General features: G+C 35.4%; 1 protein-coding gene across 2 annotated transcripts in view; it reads right to left on the reverse strand.

Moving 5' to 3' along the window:
* Nucleotides 1–3,324: 3,324 nt before the first annotated feature.
* LOC117781826 overlaps nucleotides 3,325–16,570 on the reverse strand; it is a 64,284-nt gene continuing 51,038 nt past the window's right edge. For both annotated transcript variants that reach the window (XM_034618696.1, XM_034618695.1), the window contains 4 exons: nucleotides 11,139–11,259; nucleotides 10,859–11,070; nucleotides 3,805–4,079; nucleotides 3,325–3,737 (listed from right to left, as the gene is read on the reverse strand). In XM_034618696.1, the coding sequence (XP_034474587.1) occupies nucleotides 3,605–3,737; nucleotides 3,805–4,079; nucleotides 10,859–11,070; nucleotides 11,139–11,259 (741 nt within the window). In that variant the 3' untranslated portion in view covers nucleotides 3,325–3,604. The remainder of the gene's footprint in view (nucleotides 3,738–3,804; nucleotides 4,080–10,858; nucleotides 11,071–11,138; nucleotides 11,260–16,570) is intronic.

Raw genomic sequence — 16,570 nt, forward strand, 5'->3', positions numbered from 1 at the left:
TTGTTATCCTAAGGTAATAAAATTATAAAATGTGTTTACCTACGTGATAATGAAGTTAACATAGCCAAAATTTTGTGAGAGCGTACAAAAAGTTGCGAACGGGAAATTAAGCGCATTTAGTGTAGACTTAAACCCAGGAGTGGAAATGCGGGTGTATGAGTCTGTAATTGTGTGCGTGTGTGTGCGGCTCCTTTATGTAAATTTCTGTGCGACTGTCAGTGCATACATGTATGTATATGTGTGTGTGCGAATGAGTTTCAATTTAAGCACTGCGGCATTTGCCGTTTGTCGGCATTTCCTCTGCACGGCGACGTCATCCCACCTGTATTCCCCCCTCATCCTCTTACGCAGCCCCCCAGCCAATGGTGTGTGTGGGAATTAATTATGCAGGCATATCATGGCAAACATCATTGCCCTCCCGTTCTCCCTCCCCCTCACCCAGCTGCGTTTGTTGAGCCGCATTCATATATCCTTTAGGGCTGCCGTGCCACGCCCACACGCCTCCTTTCAGGTCGTCCTCGGTGCGTGTGCGGTTTTAATTTGTGAGCTTGCTGCAACCCGTTGCACTGATCCTTTAACGTTGTTGCAACACTGCGCTGCAATTGCAACACGACACGCCCCCTTGTGATAACGCCCACTACTTGCTGGCAATGTTCGCTTTACCAATTTATGCTTGGTTTGCATATCCGCGTGATTTCACTTGCCAAATCGATGCATTCAGCAAAGGGCAAAAGTCCTATATTGCCACATTAATTGATTCCATTGTGGGCTCACTATCTTCCCATCTCTCTCCGTCTCCATTTTATATCTATCTCATTCCTTACTTTATCTGTGTGCGGTTGTTGTTGTCTTGGCCTCTTGGCCGCTAGTGAGCGCCATCATCGTTAACCCTTTTGGGTGCTTTCTGTTTATAAATTCTATAAATTTTAGATCATAATGCTGAAACCACATCGTACTGTGTGAGTGTCTCTGTGTGTGTGAGTGTGTGTGTGTGTGTGTGTGTGTGTGAAAATTACGTGAGTTGCGTGTTTTGTTTTTGCTCTTTGCGGTTCTTGGGTTAGCTGCTAAGCTATTTGTTATGCATTTTCATTACAAGTTTGCCTAGCTACTAAGCCATTATCATTAACCTGGCTAAGAGTGCAGAGTTGAGCACAAAACATTACGGTATACTTTTGTACTTAATGCTGATTGTTATTTCAAAAAGGTGCTGTACTTAGAAAATTCAACAAGTATGAAAAGTAATTTCACCTTGAGAATTGTCAACACAAATTGACAGTTATAGGAATATTGTTATTTCTGTGAATGTTCCAATCCTGCTCAGCGTCGATATTAAGTCCAGATTCCTTTTAATAGCTATTACTCACTTTTTACATCCAGATATTTTGCTCTTTCTCCAATTCATTAACCCACTTTTATAATCCTTTCAGAGCTCCATTCAATAAATAATTTATAGAGTTCGTTCCGCAATAAAACTCTTTTTTTACTATTTCTTTTTTTTCTTTCATAATATTTATTTGGATTTTTGCATAGTAATAATAATGTTTAATTTATTTATAATAAGTATGGTTTTGATTTATGTTCTTAAATGTGTTTGCTCATCCGTTTTTAATGTGTTGTTTGATTTTTATTATACATTAAAATTTATGCTAAGGTTAGAAATAAAATCGTGTTGAAATGTTTGGTTTTTTGTAGTATATATTTCATACACATGTTTATTTTATTTTAATATATTTATTTGCATAACATCTATAAACATACATTTTTAATTATTTATGTGTCAATTTGCGCATTTGAGTGCTAGTTTCTGTGTGAGTGTGAGTATGTGTTAGTAGTGTGTGTATGGAATTTAATACATTTAATATTTGACCAAACAAACTTCTCATAAATTATGGCCAATAATTGTGGAAACAAGTTAAGCACAAAAATACTTATTAACGGCTTATGGTTCGGCAATAAATTGAGAATACTTTCAAATTAATTCGTTTTTTTGAATGGATTCATAATAGCACTGTGCATAAATTGTGACTTATAGAATACATAATGCAGTTGATAATTCGAATTTTTCATTAGGATAATATACTAAATTATTTAAAATTAAATATGTACTTATTTTAATTTTCACACGAAGCAACAATTGCTTTTTCGCTATTTATTGCCAATTATTTTCAATTTCACAACTCAAATTTATCAAAATATAATCTGAATAAATTCTATTTGACTTTAGCTGACAATTTAAATATCTGTTCAGTTCCAAAATATTACTAAAATAAATTTAGCTAGAGCTGAAATTAACCGAATTGATTATGGTATATGGTATATATGGCTGCAAGTAATATATAAACTGTCCAAATCTTAACTGATGTAGATCAAGTAAACTACAAAAATATTTTAAGTATTTTATACAATAACTTAACAATGCACTGGTTGGTTTTATGGCATCCATTTATATAAGATCGTAATCTGAGGACAGACTGAGCTCGTGAATTTAGTTCTAGATATAGATGTATATACTTATTTGTGATTTCCAAAATACAGCATAAATGTATTTCTACCGAAGTTTCGATAAGTTTTAGTAATGACATCTGGCGAAATGCGTTTTTAAATTTTTAAATGTCTTTGTAATAATAATAAGTGTGTTTGTGAATGTGGAATCGGTTTCTCTTGCTGGTGGGCTTCTGAATTAATATGAAATTCTATATTATTCACAATATATCATGTTTGGTTTTTTTGGTACAGAGATTGGCAGTCGAATATAATTATAGCATGGATTATGTATCGTTCTCTTTACGAGTGTGTATGTATGTACTTTATATGTAAGTTTTTATTAAATGCTTTTTTGCCAACTCAAGGGTTGAGAGTAGGGCAAAACAAATCATGTATAAAAGTTTGACTAGAACTTAAATATAAAAATTTATAATTATTAATACCAAATGCATTACATTTGCTTTCTCTGTTTTGTAAGCAATTTCGAGATTTTTGCTGTTTTTGTCCGGTGTGTGTTTATAGCTTTAGTGCTTCATTTAATTATAGTTATAATATAGAATATGATAAAGATTTCTAATAATTTTATGTTCTCAGTTTTATTTATAATTAAATAACATAACTTTACTAAATTTAAACTAAAACGCAGTCAATTTATATTTTGGAATATTTTTCTTACATACGATACGATATATAATTATTGAGTTTTTTTTTCGTTTTAATATATGCATATATATTATAAATGTTTCGTTTACTAATAAACTGCAATGAACAATGCTAAATTTTCTTTTTCGTTTTAGTTCTTTAATTGCTCGTTATTTCGCTTTATTTTTTTCGTATATATTTTTACAGCTAGTTAAGATAGATGATCTGTTGAGAAAAAGAGCAAAAGAATCTGTTGTAAAAGAGTTTGCGAACAGCGGATATAGATTCTTCTACTCATATTGTATAGGATATGCAACTAAATTCACTCCATTTACTTCTCGCCTGGAAACGAACCAAAAACTTAAAATTCACTTTGGTTTCTCAAATGGTTCGGTTGAAAGTTCATTTCACCTGGCTCGTATTTTTTGTATAACAGATCTTACACTAATACTTAGGTCTGGTTACGTCCAGTGACCATTTACGACATGTTGAGAGCATTATAGCTCGATGGATGTGACACCTGTTCATGTTGATTAGGGCAGCGTCCATGTTTCTCCATATAGGTGCCAAATTGGCAGGTGGGCGGCTTGCAGTTTCCCTGATGGATGCATCTGTGGATATATATGGCGAAAAGTATCAGAAAACTATCAATAACAACAAGTTATAGTGTCTACTTACTTGCGATCGTTCATTGAGAAGTGTTCGCTGCCGCGTTTTAGGAAATCGCAGTGATAATTACTTGAGGAGCAATCACAGCGACATTGTCCATCATTCTGTAGTATCTTCTCAAAGAGTCTGGGACAATTGCAGCTGAGTATGGTGGCTTGCTTCACCTCCACGGCGGTGATCACGGCTTCCGCATTAAAATTACTGCGATCAATACAGTGGCATTCAGTGTGATTGACAAAGGTCAGGTTCTCGGTAACAGAATGGCGGCTTTTTGGACTTTTAACCTGCAAATGAATTTAAAAGTTGGCCATTTTGCTAGGTTAGTTTGTATTTGATATTCATATATAAATGATTCACTTATAGCTTGCCACAAACATATACAGATATACACACACACATAAACACACACATACACACACACACACATACAGCTCTCGATGACAGACTGACCCTGTTAATTATGTCAGTGACATTTGCATATGGAGATTGTTATTGCAAAGTTCCTTATGGTTCAACTTAGAATCTGTATGTATGCTTGTGTGTGTGTGTGTGTGTGTGTGTGTGCGTATGTGAGGAATGTTTCTTAAGCTGACTGCTCATCAGAGTTGTCGTCATTGTTGTTCTTGTTTCTATAGCTCATGTAATTCTAAATGAGTTGTCAGCTGTCAGTTGCCAGTTGTACAACACAGTGACATAGATAGATTTGGTTTAAGGGGGATTTTTTACATTTGGGCAGACAAATTTTGCTGTCTTTAAGCAATGTGGAATCATATTAATTTCGAAAAATAAACACATGCAAGGTTGTGCACTAAGCAAATTAAGAAATTCAAATACGTAAGAAATATTAAATACGCAATATATAATAACGGAAAGAGGTCAGAGGTCAGTCAAGTATCCAACTCTGTTTTATATAAATAGTTCATAGTGCTGATTCATATCAATATATACTCATTTAATTTAACAACACAACAAGATAAATTCCAATTTATATAATCCTCATAATAACTTATCGACCTCCTCTCGGTATAAGCTCCTGTCTTCTCCCATGAGTAGACAATTTCAGCGGCTTCTGTTTTGCTTAGTTATCGTCGTTTGCCTTGGTCTGAGTTTCTGCAGCATGACAAGTGCAAAATGATGAATTGCGTATGAATTGCATAAATTAAGTTGGATTCGTTTAATTAAAATTACAGCCTGGTTATTAATCAAACTAAGTAAACAGCCAATGCTCAATATTGCTGCACGAAATGCTTATAATAATACCAGGCAAATTAGGAAGGAATTACAAACATTCTGTAAGCCAATGAAATCCTGACAAATGCAAAACTAAAGGCTGTCGAGCATTGAATTTTGATTGGACGCATCAAAGCAGAAAACTGACACCCGATCCGAAATGAATAGTACTGAGTAACCTGTTTTGACATTTTGTGTTATGCTACGCACACACACATGTGTTTCACAATTTCTATTTTATAACAAAACTTGAAAACAAGAATCACAAATTGAGTTTCGACATTTTGCGAGGGGAATATGCGGAGGTGTTTGGGCGGAGGTAAAATGTTTATGCAAATTCTTCAAAGCAACGAATTGAAAAAGTTTCTTATGCTCGACATGTCGCTCACATACTCAATCCATGTCCTGCCTCCTCTCATTCTCCGCTAATCTACAAGAGGCCTTGCTATACACGCAAGTTTTTAGTTTTCCATATGTGTGTGTGTGTGTTTTTGGAAAACATAAAATTCAAGAAAATTGCTGCAGTAAAAGTGGGGAAAAATCCAGCTGAGGTCGCTTGAAGAGCTGCAACACAATAATTGCCGGAAACGGAAGTGCAAAGTGCTGCTGTTACTTTCAGCTTTTTCTCATGCCCCCACTTCTTTTTATTCTTCATCTGCATTTTGTTTCTGGCGTTGTTGTCGTTGTTTTTGTGATTCTTATTTAAACTGCAAGGGCATCTAAAATTGCACCAAAGTGGTTAAGTCTCATGTCCATAGCATGATATATGACGTATATACCATAAATAAGAGTAGTTTGCCATTCTTTAAGTGCATATGTGTGTGTGTGTGTGTGTGTGTGTGTGTGTGTGCATGTGTGTATGTTTAGGAAAGGTACCTGCCACCCTAATTGAGGTTAGAATGTCTGAACGTATATGCAAATACTCAACACTCTCATGTGTGCAAGAAGTGCGCACTTTCGACTCAAGCAATTAGTCAGTTATTGCTTTGTATGAGGAGGGGAACCCCTCCCACCACCTCCCTTGTGCACTCAAGAGTCCACTAAGTGCACCCAGGACTCAAGCCAAGCATATAAAATGTAGTACAATTTAATGTATTGTAAGGGGCGTTAACGCTATTCACCTCAAGTGGACAGATTGTACTAGAAATTATTAAGAGATGCCTGCACAGTAAAAAGGATTGTCTCTGGCACGCCTTGCTGAGTTTTGTACATTTTAAAAGTGTTATTATTGTATTAATATTAACATAGTAACTCTTAATATTAAATAAAATGTTCATCGAAGTAACTATTTCCCAAACTAAATTTACATTTCTTTTTAATTTCATAAAAACAGTTCGTCACATAAGTGTTTTGACATACTTGATTATAATATTATTTATTAAAATAACTAAATTCCATAAACTTTTTTTTTTTGTTTTTTCTTTTTTTTTTAGTCTAAAAGAAATAAAATCCAAATCTATTTAAAATATCTTTTTTTGTCAAAACACCTTCTTGACTAACTGCAAATGAATTATAACAAATAAAATATAAAAATAAATAATAAATGCATTCACAAATATTTAATGTTTAATATAATTTAATTAAAATATTACGAAAATCAAAAGAAAATTTCATACAAAATTTAATTTTTCAACCGATTATTTCTATGTCAGCTATGGAACGAATATTTCTAACTTAATATCATGATCAAGAATCCAGAATGTGGTTTACGATTGTAATACTATGTGGTTCTTTTGTATTCTACACATATATTAATTCTCTGCAGCTGAACGGAAAATCAACTATTTAACATTTGATTTATCTCAAAGCATTTTGTTTTAAAAGTTTCTCGCAAATCAACAGGCTGCTGGCATATGGTATTAACATTGCTGATTTCGTCTATGCTAATAAGTTTTTAGCAACTTTTAGCCGAACTTACAATCAAAGACTTTGCTTTTTTTACCCTCAATTCTGGCAGTTAACATATGCGAACATGTTTCAATTGGGGTAAGTAAAGAAAACAGCACTTTTTGTATCATATGGCTCATTTACCTACGTAGGTTGAGGAGAAAACTCAGCTACTCTTTTCTTAATCTTTCTGCTTAGTCCATCATGGATGCATGAATTTAATTATGAGTGTGTTGCTTGCTTTTGCTACACTTTCATACATTTTCTTTTGCTGCAGCTGAAACATTTCAGTTTTTTCAGTGGCGTCCCAGATAAGCAGACATTCTGTCTGCCATCATGGATGGCTTTTAATATTAAAATATTTATCCTGCGCTTTTTGGCAAAAAACTTTCTACTTGAAGACTTATGCACACACATGAGCTGAGCTGAGAAACAACACGCCCATAAACGCCCACACATGCTCTAAGTAAAAGAGTGTTTGATTATCCAATAAAAGTTTGGCAAAACCACTCAAAATTATGCAAAAGTCAAGTAAATATTTTAATAATATTATATTTATGAGGTGGTTACTCAGGGAATTTCAAAGTAAGCTAAGTTCGCTGGAGAGAACACTAAGCTGTTATACTCTTTATGTTAAAGATTCTAAAATAATGTTGATATATAAAAAAATAGCTAGAAAATTACTTGTAAGAATGGCTAAATAAATAAAGGCTTAACAGCTAAATAAATAACCATAAACAAGTTAATATGACATGTATAAATTATATTTCTACATTATGGTCATTTAATTTGTTTACAATAATCTATTATTTTTTTTAGATAATGATGCATTTAAATAAAGCGAAAATATGCACAAATCTAGGTGAATCTATGATGAATTTAATTTGATAGCGAAGTCTCCAAATAAAAGAATTACAATTTAATAAAGTCATCCATGGTTACATTTCATTCGGCTTTATCGTCACTTCTGTCCAACAGAATTGCATGTGAGCTAAACTGTTAGAATGTTATCTGCCAGCTTTAACATAAACAAAAAACCCTTTGCTGCTTGTCTTCATAAAGCAGCAAAATGTGTGGCCAGCGGCAGTAGAAGAAGCTCAAGAAGGAGGAGATGGAGAAGGAGGAGGAGTTGGTGGCAGGACAGCCCAAGTTTACACACACGAGTCATGAGCAGCATAGCGGCTGTCATTGAGAGGTGTCAAGTGTCAGGCAAACAGCTTGAGACCTCAGCATTAAAAGAGAACGTGTGCGAGAGAAAGATAGATAGAGAGAGAAACAGAGAGAGTTAGATATTGTTGGAAGAGATGGACTATGTGAATGGGTTGCATCCCGGCGAGCAGCATCAAAAAAAAAACATTCTTACAAAACATAATTTATGTTGCGCAAATTTTGTTGAAGCTTTAGGTAGACGAGGGAGGTAAATGGAATAAGAGGGGGTTAAAGGGTGGGGCGGGGGATTGAGTAACTGTAGTGTGCTTTGTTGGCCGGTACGAGGGCATTGCACTGCACTCCAGACCAGACCAAGTTAAGGCAAGGCAAGGTACGAGTATATGTTGCAAAAGCAGTGAGAGATTTATAACGCCTTGCCTCGGTTCTGGGTTCAATGCACCCAGCGAGTTCAAAAGAGAGGCGTAGAGGCGTAGAGGGAGAGAGATGGTGTTACTTTCACCTAGGCTAAGAAAGAAGTTGGAGCTAGAAAAGCGCCAGCGACTGAGCAACGTGAAAGCCAACGCCTCCACATGAAGCGTCATGTCCATGTCGCCCACATGGCTGGATTCGAGTTGGCAAAGTAAAAGTCAATTTGGCTGACAGGCAAATCGTAGGCCATGTCCAAGTCCATGTCCATGTCCATGTCCGTTGTCCTGGACCTCAAAATGCAGCCCGAGCGTTTAATTAATTTGCTACAAAATCTTGCTCGATTCATGCACTGCTGTGGGGCGCCACCAAGGTGCATGCATAATCAGCTATGTGGTTGCTGTGCACAGCTGTGGGAGGAGAAGCTGCTTTATTGACAGCCGCAGAGCAAACATTAATTTTGCTTATTAAACAATGAGTGTGCAACAGTGGCAACAACAGCATCTGTTGCAGTTGCCATGCAAGTTCGTGACACATCCGCTACGTAAAGCAATTTTGCCAGTTTTAAATCCCAGCAGTTAGCATGTGGCAGCCAAATGCAAATTGCCAGCACGTAAACAGGTAACAAGAGCAGGACTGAAGTACAAGAAAGTCTCCCCATCTCCCTAATGCCCTGTTGTTGACGTGCGTGTTGCAAGAAGCCGAAGAAGCAGCTCCAGAAACTTTGTCAGCTTCAACTTTATGCCCAATACTCGAGGACAGTGGCATAGTTTGAATTTGTTTAGCACCCTTTTGCCCCCCCAGTTGCAAGTGCCGACAACTTAACTCCTAAGCTCGATTTACTGTGTGTGTTTTGGGGTACCACATCTGAGGTTAGCTTGGTATCCATATGGATTACCTGCAATTTGGACAAACTGGCAAAACACATTTTGTAGAGCTGTCAGTTGGAACATCATCGATTATTTGTTAATTGTTGTTGGTTTAGTTGCATTTGCCACAGGTAATTTAAATACGTTGTTTCCCTTCAAGTACAAATTTGGAATATTAAGTGTCATTTCAGTAAGACAATTGCATTTTGTGAAAATGTGCGAGTAAATAAACTATTTTGTTTTCATTTACAAGAGCAGTTCAATTTAAATTGCATGTCAATTGCATATTTACAGCCTGCACACAACAATTAATATGATATTTAATATTTTCTCTAAATATATTTTATGAAATTTGTATCCTATTTTAAGCAATTTTTTTCATTTACTTTAAAGTGTCTAAAAAACAATTTAATTAATTTTAAAGTGGTAGTGCATTCATTACATTAATTTATAATTCATTATAATTTCAGTAAATATTTATTTTAAAACATTGGCAGCAACTTTCTATGTTTAGTGCAACATTAATGACGCCTTTTATGTTAAATTAAAAATTCTTCAATTTATTTTGTATCGTTGCGCTTGGCTACGAACAACAATGATTATGTCAGGGAACTCCTTTATGAATTTGATTGTTTATTTACACGTAGCACACATACTGAACATGCCACATGCCCCAAATTGGCTGCAGGGCCTTTAAAAAAGTTTATACAATTTGTCAAGAGACGGTGCTAGTTCCCCCCATCTCAAAACCCTTCTCTCACTCTATATGTTGCTGTAATTGCTCTGATTGTTGTCGTTGTTGTCGCGACTGTTGTTGGTGGGCGTAGGTCATGCTTGAGGGCGCCATATTGCAACATAATTATATCGTTTCACCTTTTCTTTCAGTTGTTGTTGCGCTCTCAAAAATGAGTTTTTAATGACGCAATGATAATTCAATTTGTTGGTGATTTATGCTCCATGATATTGTTGCTGTTACCTTTTGTGATGTAACGAGCATTCAATATGCTGAAATCGAGAATGTAATTATGCATTGTGTGCTGAATTCAATTATTATTGTATTTACTTTCAAGGTGTGTAGTCAGCATTTTGATATAATTACAATGTTGAATTACCAACGAAAATAAAATAAACATTTAAAAATAATAGTTGATGCCTGTTCCCCATAATGTCTATGTTCGTATCCGACAGCTTAGAAAAGTGAAAATTTAGTTAGCAATTTAATTTCAAGATTAAACAAAAAATTCTTATTAATTATTAAAATATTATATATTAGGTGTGAACAAAAAGAGAATGTTTAATTTATTGCCAATTAAAAGTCCACGTCTTATATTATATTTCTCTATCTTTCTGATTATCTTACTCATGAAATGATGAGCATTTTAAGCTTATTCTTATAATAGTATCATGTATCAAATGATGGTATAAAAAATGATTTGTATATATTTAAACTCTTCCCAAATTTAAACTAAAACATATTTTCGTAATATCTTTGTGACACTTACATGGAATACTTTGACAACTTCTTGGATTTCTTTGGGTGCACAGATATCGGTTCGACTGTGACAACAGCCACTGTCCTCGGCACAACGATGCAACTGGACGCAGTGGGGCGTGTAGAGCTTGGAAGGATCGTTCTCGACGCGCACACAACGCTTTTGTGGCACGCGGCAGACTGCCTCCTTCGTAACCTGCTTCCAATGGGCAGTTGCCAGAGCTGCAAGGGTTTCAAAGGAGTTTGCTGAATACATTTTCCTATATTCCATCGGCTAGTTAAGTGCTTACCATAATTTGGGTCGTGCTGGCGACGTGTATTTATCACCGCCTCCGGAGTTCCCAGCTGTTTGTTCTTCAGATCCGTAAACTTACCGGGGATATAGTTGCGTGCATAATTGTTGTCTGTGTCCTGTAAATAAAGGGAAATTTGATTAATGTCGGTTAACTTGTAGTTGGTAAAGAAAGAAAAGTTTCGTCAGTTGGTTAATGTTAATTAATTGAATTGGAGCTGAAAGCTGTAAATGTCGATGTCAGTACAGACATTGTTAAAAGTGCCTCTGGGGCCCGTTGTTGGGTCAGTTGGTCTGTTGCACAGTTGTTCACTCGCCCACATTACGCATACGCCATGTGCACCACATAAAAGTCATCACTAAATAAAAGCCCCATTTGTGCTCGGTGATGGCAATTTGTCACAATTTTTATTGTTCAGACATGGGAAGCGAACATGCAGAGATTCAGGTAACGTGCCAGACAAACATCAATGGTCACTAGGCCGGACGGACGAAGAGGCTTGTGGCAGGAGGCAGGGGGCATGTGGCATCAGGCGAGCAAATGCTGCAGAACTTCATAAACTAAGAATTCATGTGCACACAGTTGGCACAACAACAGCTACAACATTTACTGCAACAATGGCCATAAGTAAGAACCAACCTCCAAATTTGATATAACGAATTTCGTATACACTCTCATGGATTGATACAGAAAGTAGGAAATATTTATATAATCACAAAAGTTATTTGCAGAGACCGTAGTTTTTAAATAAAAATTATGTGATTTCATAACTTTTAAACAACATTTAAAATATGTAGAAAAATTTAATTATATAAAATAATATTTAATGATTATGAATTCATTTATATTCCAATGAATCACATAGGCAGCATGCTCAACTTGTGGCCAGTGGCATTTGTAACAATGGCAACACAAAACAAATTGGCATCCAAGGCAATAAATACGAGCAACAGAGCAATAGAGAACAATGCCAGAAGTTCGCTGAGAAGTGGACGGCAAAAAAAAAGGAAGAAACAAAAATGTTGACCAATGCGCACAATTGGCAATTTGTGAAGTTAAGCGAAATTAATGAACAGGCAGCAAAAGCATAAGGAAAAGAGGCAGGAGGCAACAGGCAGCAGGCAAAAGGCAGGAAACAGTCTAAGCCTCGCGTCCAGTGAAGAAGCACAGGGCCAATGGCTAAATAAAAGCCAAAAAGCTCAGCAAATGTCCAAAAAGTGAAGTAAAAGACAGGCTGAGACTGAGACTTAAGACTGTTCATTAGTCACACAGGAGTTGCAATGAGTGGAGTGAGTCAATTGAAGGAGGTGTGGCAGCCACATGCAGAGAGAACTTCTTGGCCAAGGCGCCAAGGTAGGTGCTCAACAGCAATTGGCATTAATCTTCCTACTTGTCTTGGTTTTGTGTGTTGTTTTCATTTCATTTGACTTAACATTTGGTGGCCCAAAGCCAAAACAATGGCGCTTTGATGTTGCTCAATGATTTTTAGCGGCTTAACCTTGAGCTTATGAATGCCCCATTGTTTTGCCTCTATCTTCATCGTGCCCCTCCTGCTGCCCCAACAATGTGGCGTTAATGCGCAAATATATGGAATTGTTTCTATTTTTTTTATTTTTTCTTTTATTTTTTTGCTGACCATTGTGTGGCATTAAAGCTAATTCAATTTGATTAAAATGCTGCAGAGCTGACACAAATCGCTTTGTGGCCATTGAATTGATTGCTACTGCATAAAAAATGCCATAAAACAAAGGTAAATTTACGAACTTTTAAGACAAACATGAATATGTTTTCAATGCTGCAAAATATTATGGCCATAAGAAGTCATTTATATATCAAAATGATGTCAATTGGGAAATATTTATTAGGTTATCAACTACATATAACAATAATAATTATATACAGGTGTGCTTTACAAATCTCTAGAGATTTTGATGACAGTTGCTTTGAAAAGAACTAAACGAAATATTGATGTACTTAAAATTTTAAAAATTCCATTTTCTTTATATTTTCAGAGTTCAAAATACGGCTGCATAAAAGTTCTTCAAATTTTCATAAAATTTTTAGCTATTGGTATATTTTAAGCAACAAATGAATTCACTTAAAATGAATAAAATCCATTATTAAAATTAAATTAAATTATATTTTAATTTAAAAAATCGATAGTTCTGTTTCAGGAACATGAATAATTGCTTTTTGGTTGTTAGAGTCTTATAAATTATGATTGATTGATGTTTTTGAAAACATTTTTGAGTAGCATGTAAAAATTTCTCGAGTGTGATAGGGACTTACACAGTTTGTTATCGGATAGAGTTTAATAAAGTTAAGAAGAATCCATTGATTATTACATTACAAAAAAAAATTGGCCTCGGGCAACTCATAGTTGGAAAAGTGAGCACAGTAAGCAAAAGATACATATTCTGTCTAGCTGTAATTGTTAATTGAAATTGTTTGGTAACTAACAAATTTTTCGAACTGACAGCGCTGTCAGAGAAGCTCCATTAAGCCATAGATAACATGCCTTGAGACATGAACCGAAAGTCAGTAACATACGGGATATATACGCATGTAACATTAGTATCTGTATCAGATTAAACCAAGCTCGATTAACACCTGTCGACCCCAAATGCTGATGCAGACTTATTAAGTTGAGCAGCTTGTTGGTCAGATCATTGTCGACCGTTGGGCAGCTGACAATGGTGCTGCATTAAACTAAATTTGACAAGTAAAATACGCAGGGAAGGAGGAGGAAGAGGAGGCGGAGTACACATATTGCTAAACTGCAGGCTGTTGTTTGACAAAGGCTTTGCCAGGCACCTCCTCAACAGCTATTGATGCTTCTTCTCGGCTGATGATGCTGGCAGTCATCCAGTCGACAATTTACTATACCCTTAGTACAGGGGGTATTATAATTTGGTCACTAAGGCATTGCAGTATCTCTACAGTACGAGTATATATTCTCTTGATATCGACGATGATCAAAATCAATATAGACCATACCAGCATAAACATTGGTAGAGGTTTTACTTTTTTTTTTTAAGAGTGGTCAGAAAGTGTATCAAGTCTTCACCGCCATAGAAAACTGTTCTGTCTTGTTGTTACTCGTTCTATTACACAGGGGAAGAGTGGAAGGGGATGGGTAAAGAACAAAAGCCAACACATGCAGACAGGCAGGTGCATACAGGTGAGCTTTACAGCCGTCGGCCTGGTCATCCGCAGGTGAGTTAACCTGGCTAACAGTCAGACGATTTAATTTAACTCGCATTTTGTCGTTGCAGCTGCCATTTGAATTATACTCGAATCGCATGTAAAAATGCATCCCTTGTGTAATGTAAGAAGCAAATGACTGCAGGATAAAATGACTGAAGAGGCAAACAGTTGTTGCAGCCATTTCAAGTCGTTTAACATGAAATATTCATACAGTTGATCCAATTTAGGAACTGGCAGCAACAGTTCTTTAAAGTCAGAGACCTCAAGTGAAAAATTAGGCACCTGGGAAATTTGTACGAAATGCTAAAGCCGTACACAAATAAGAGTAGCAAAAACAAGCTGTGAATATGAAAATAAATATACATACGTGTAGCTGTTTTAGGCAGTGTAAACGTGTCGTATACGCAATAATTATGTTTTCAAAATGTCAAAATCCAAGCACATTTAGAGATCCCAATAATAACAACAACAAAGTTATGCAAGAATAATATAAAATATATATATTCTTAAGATATATATCCTTTGGCAAAATTAGGCAGCTCTGCTTTATATGGGGTATAAATTTTGTGCATTTTACACAGCCAATATTGCAAACCCAAAACGAAATTCTTGATGGACACATCAAATGCCACAAATGCAGCTACACCACATAAAAGCACACACAGAACGAACCACATGAATTGAACCACTGAGCACGGTTCACTCTTCACCAACAGTTAACAAGCAACAATAAATAATAAAAATTTATGCGTTACCTCAACAGAAAAAGTTTTTGCTAACAATTAACTTTTGCACAACAAACTTTATATGTGTGCTTCTTGCTATCTTTTTCTTGCTGTTTTGTACTGAAAAGAGGTTTTTGCGGCAACATCAACTTCATTGCCATTATAAAGTTCAACAAATAAAATTTATATGAATTGCAAAGCGCATCAACCAAACAGGTAACGAAGGATGCAGTTTAAAGGGGCTAAGGGGTAAAAGGGGTCAACTTGGTAGTGTTTTATGCCGTTTCACACTGCATCTCTGGGTAAACAACAATTACGAGAATAAATAATTGTATAAATACTCTATGCATTGTTGCGGGCATTCTATGTGCAAACAATCCTCTCTTCATCGAGAGTCCCATCATTTTCAAAGATGTTTAAAATATTTATGAAATGTATATTGGAATGGCTATTAAATTGTGTCCTGATTGTTTTAAAATTTGGTTAAATTGAATTCATATTTTTGATCGACTAAAATGTTGTAAAAATTATGGAAATAATATAAAAAAAAAAAAATTTCCATAAAAAATATTTATTAAAATAAGTTACAAATACTAAAGTGCAGATCATTAATATAAATTATATGGTAACAGAAAAGTCATAAAATAATTTTATTTCTATCATTTTCTTGCATATTAATAACAACAACAACTGTTCCAAATTAGTTGGTTATTTAAGAGTATCTTAACTTCGATATATAGACAATACTTATTTGTTCTTTCCGCTATTTTTTTTGTTGTAAAAGTTTTCACAAAACGCTTTTGAAAATACTTTTTTTTTTACTTTTTTTTTAAGTTTAGTTCCATTGCTTTTTCTGTTTCATTAGTTCAATTTTTTGTTTTTAACATTTGCAATACTATCTCCCCAAACTAACTTTTATCATTTTTTGTACAAATATAAATTTTATGCTAGAAAAAGAGAACGAAAACAATAAAATATGTGCAATTGTCATGCGTGGCGTATGCGCAATTTGTATGCAAAACATGCAGAGCACGCCTGAAAGCATGCAACAAAACATGCAGCAAACGTGATGCAAACCAAAACAAGAAGCAAATGCCAAAACGTAAATGTGACAGGCAACAAACCACAAATTGTTGGGATTATAAAGGGAAAAAAGCTGCAGAGACAAATACAAAGCAAAAAACGACAAATTGACACCGTGATTTTTATGGGTTGATCGGTAACTGTTTCTGTATCTGTATCTGTATCTTTGTTCAGCTAATAATAAATGAAGCGACTTTTTGCAGCTTGCCACTTGTCGCATGGAATATAGTATGACAAGCTGGCAGAGAGTCTGTCTTGGCCATATTTTAGCACTCAACAGCAAGTCAAGAGCAAAGTGTCTGACGTCGGGAGTTTTTAATAAGCGAACGTCAGACGCTGAACTTTGATGAATGCAACGACAGACAGCTCTTCCATTTTGCTCCGACAATAGGATCGCATGGTGCTGCAAAGTGA

This window comes from Drosophila innubila (assembly GCF_004354385.1).
Source record: "Drosophila innubila isolate TH190305 chromosome 2L unlocalized genomic scaffold, UK_Dinn_1.0 4_B_2L, whole genome shotgun sequence".
NCBI lineage: Eukaryota > Metazoa > Arthropoda > Insecta > Diptera > Drosophilidae > Drosophila > Drosophila innubila.